The sequence below is a fragment of the Ipomoea nil genome, unplaced genomic scaffold (assembly GCF_001879475.1).
Source record: "Ipomoea nil cultivar Tokyo-kokei standard unplaced genomic scaffold, Asagao_1.1 scaffold0327, whole genome shotgun sequence".
In the NCBI taxonomy this organism is placed as follows: domain Eukaryota; kingdom Viridiplantae; phylum Streptophyta; class Magnoliopsida; order Solanales; family Convolvulaceae; genus Ipomoea; species Ipomoea nil.
The window spans coordinates 1,537,586-1,540,648 of NW_017616755.1; the positions used below are offsets into that span (position 1 = coordinate 1,537,586).

At 35.0% G+C, this 3,063-nt stretch overlaps 1 protein-coding gene across 1 annotated transcript; it reads right to left on the reverse strand.

The window, feature by feature from the left end:
* Window positions 1-1,029: 1,029 nt before the first annotated feature.
* Window positions 1,030-2,858, reverse strand: LOC109171673. Its single transcript, XM_019320743.1, has 2 exons — window positions 1,733-2,858; window positions 1,030-1,304 (listed from the first exon to the last, which is right to left on the reverse strand). Exons 1-2 carry the CDS (start codon window positions 2,856-2,858, stop codon window positions 1,030-1,032), a joined length of 1,401 nt encoding a protein of 466 aa, XP_019176288.1.
* Between the last annotated feature and the right edge of the window lie 205 nt (window positions 2,859-3,063).

Genomic DNA, 3,063 nt, shown 5'->3' on the forward strand with positions numbered 1-3,063 from the left:
ACCTCCATCTCTTTTTCATCTTTTTTCCATTTCTTTTGTTTTTTTTTTTTCTGTTTTTTCATTTGAACTGAATAAATTGCTTTCCATTTCCACACAACCCTCAATGGTACTCTTCCCATAATCATCAAATTTCTTTCATGCCCTCATTGCTCACAAATCATTTTAAGAATAAAATGAGCACAAAAGTTTGGGCTAACAAGATTTTCAACCCACAATTTAGAACATATCATTTTGTTCTTTTTTTCCATTTTCATCTCTTTTGTTCACAAACAATTCCTCACCCAAGCAAACCAGCGATACAATCACCTTTCAACTCCAATCTCACCCATACTTCATCATTTTTGGTCATCTTGCACAGATAAATGAAATAATGACATCCACTGACCCAAAGACGGGTTAAGAGGCTTCTTTTTATGAGTAAAGGTTCTTTGGAACTGGCTAATGAAGAAAAATGTCTTATATATTTATTATAAAGCTCAAAATGGTTCACTAGGGGAAAAATAACATGTATTAGAATGTGGTCATTTTTAAGGCTATAAGGCTAAATCCTAATGCCTAAATCATTCTCGTGTCATCACATAACATGTAGCTCTGAAATGGTATAAAGCAAGTTCTAGAAGTAACACAATCAAAGAAGGCAATAAACACTCAAAATGAAAATAAGTTGCAGTGGGCAACCTCTAGGCTCAAAAGCTCATGGTGTGACAGAATTTGACTACCAACTCTATGGAAGCATACATATAGCCAAACACATTCATTGATATTATGCACTCCCAAAACACTAGAAATTATCTCCCAATCAACATAGTCTTTAGAAGGCATTTTTTTAACTTTATTTTGCTGAAAAATTGCAGAAAAATGAAAGAAATGACGCTGAAAATCCCATAAAATGCAAAAAATTAGTGCAGAAAATGTAGAAAGAAAAATGCAGAATTTTACTGTAGCAAAGTGCAGAAAAATAGAAAAAAAAATGCAGAAAATGTTGTAGAAAATTGCAGGAAAAATGCAGAATTTTTTTTTTGATATTGCCTATTTTGCATAAAACTTGCAGAAAACATCCCCTAATCTTACTTTCCCTTCCCCACACTCAAACTCAACATTGTCCTCAATGTTAAATATAAAAGCAAGTATGAGAAAATGAAATAAAAGGGAAACTTCCCTGTTAATTGCCAGTTTCTTCCAGGGCTGCCTTTTGGTGAAGAAACCATGAATGGTCTTTTTTTTCTTTCTTTCAATCTCTATGGCCTCATACGAACAAACTTTAGTCACCATGAAAGGGAAAAACCGTCTAGACTTCAATTTCCCTAGAAAAAGCTTAAAACAAGAATTAAACAACAAAACTTCTTGCCCTACATTGAATTCTCTCCAAAAATTATTTTTGTCATGCCATGCTTTAGTCAATGTTCTCCACAATCTCTCTTCTTTTGCATTAAGTAAATGAGCATAAGAAAGCATAAGAAAAAGATCATTGTCACTCAAAAAATTGTATTTGAACTGCAATGGAAGTGGTTTAAGTTCAAGTTGATGTGGTGTTTCGCTAGGCGAATGCTTAACAAATACTTCTTCTGAAGGTTTCTCAACAACATCAACAAAAAGACATGATTCATCAAAAGTAGGCAATTTTATAGCTTTAGGAGATAGAGAATTCTTCTTTTTCTGTTCCTACTCTAAAAATCAGTTTCCCTAAAGGCATATCAATTATTACTCCTCCTGTAAACAAAAAATGGCCTACCAAGTATAAGAGATGTATCTGTATCACTACCCATATCAAGAATCAGAAAATCAGCAGGAAAATAAAATTTACCAACTTTTACCAAGATATCCTCCACTACTCCAAGCGGGTACTTGATTGATCTATCGGCAAGTTGAAGGGAGATTGTTGTTGGCTTCATTTCAGCTATTTCCAACTTCTTAAAAAGAGTTAAAGGCATAAGGTTAATACTGGCACCTAGATCACATAAGCATTTATCAATAACAGTATTACCAATAGTGCAAGGAATAGAAAAACTTCCAGGATCCATTAACTTAGGAGGTAATTTGCTTTGTAGAATAGCACTACACTCCTCATTTAGATGCACAGTAGCAAACTCTTCCAATTTCTTTTTATTAGACACAATTTCCTTAATATACTTGGCATAAGATGGCATATTGGCAAGTGCTTCTGCAAAAGGAATATTAATTTGCAATTTTTTAAAAACCTCTAAAAATCTTTTAAAGTTATTGTCCTGGTTCCTCTTTTGTAACCTTTGTGGATATGGAATGGGGGGTACATAAAGTTTTACTGTAGAGAAAGTAAGGTTTTGATTACTAGAATTCTCTTTAGGCACTTGCTCCTCTTCTTCTTTATCACTCTCTTTATCACTCATGGGTTCTTTCTCTTTCAAGACTTCATTCAAAATCTTACCACTTCTTAAGGTGACAGCCATAGCTCCTTCCCTAGGGTTTATTTCAGTGTTACTAGGAAACTTACCTCGATCTTTTTCTGCAACCAATTTAGCCAACTGACCTACTTGCACTTCTAAATTATGAATGGATGCTTGGTTAGACTGTGTAACCTTATCAATCTTTGCATCCATTTTCTTCATCATCGTGTCCTGGCTAGCCATGTATTGCATAAACATCTCCTCCAATTGAGGCTTTTTCTCCTGAGCAGGAAGTTGAGACTGTTGTGGTGCAGGTGGCTGCTGGAAAAGTCTGTATTGCTGCTGCTGGAATCCTGATGGTCCTTGTTGCTGGAATCCGGGTGGTCCCATTGGTCTTGCATTACCTTGATCTCTCCATGAGAAGTTAGGGTGATTTTGCCAACGTGGATTATATGTATTAGAAAATGGATCATTTCTTGGTTGTTGCCTACCCATGTTGGATCCCATTTAATTAGCTTCCTCATAAGATGGTTGTGATGACTCTGCATTCATACAAACAGAAGAATTATGACCATATGTATTGCAAAAAGCACAAAATTCTCTATTCGAACTATCACAAGTCATCAATAAGTTCATCTGTTTAGTCAATTCAGCCACTTGTGTTGTCAACTCAGATTGTGTGCTAATTTCATGCACAGCA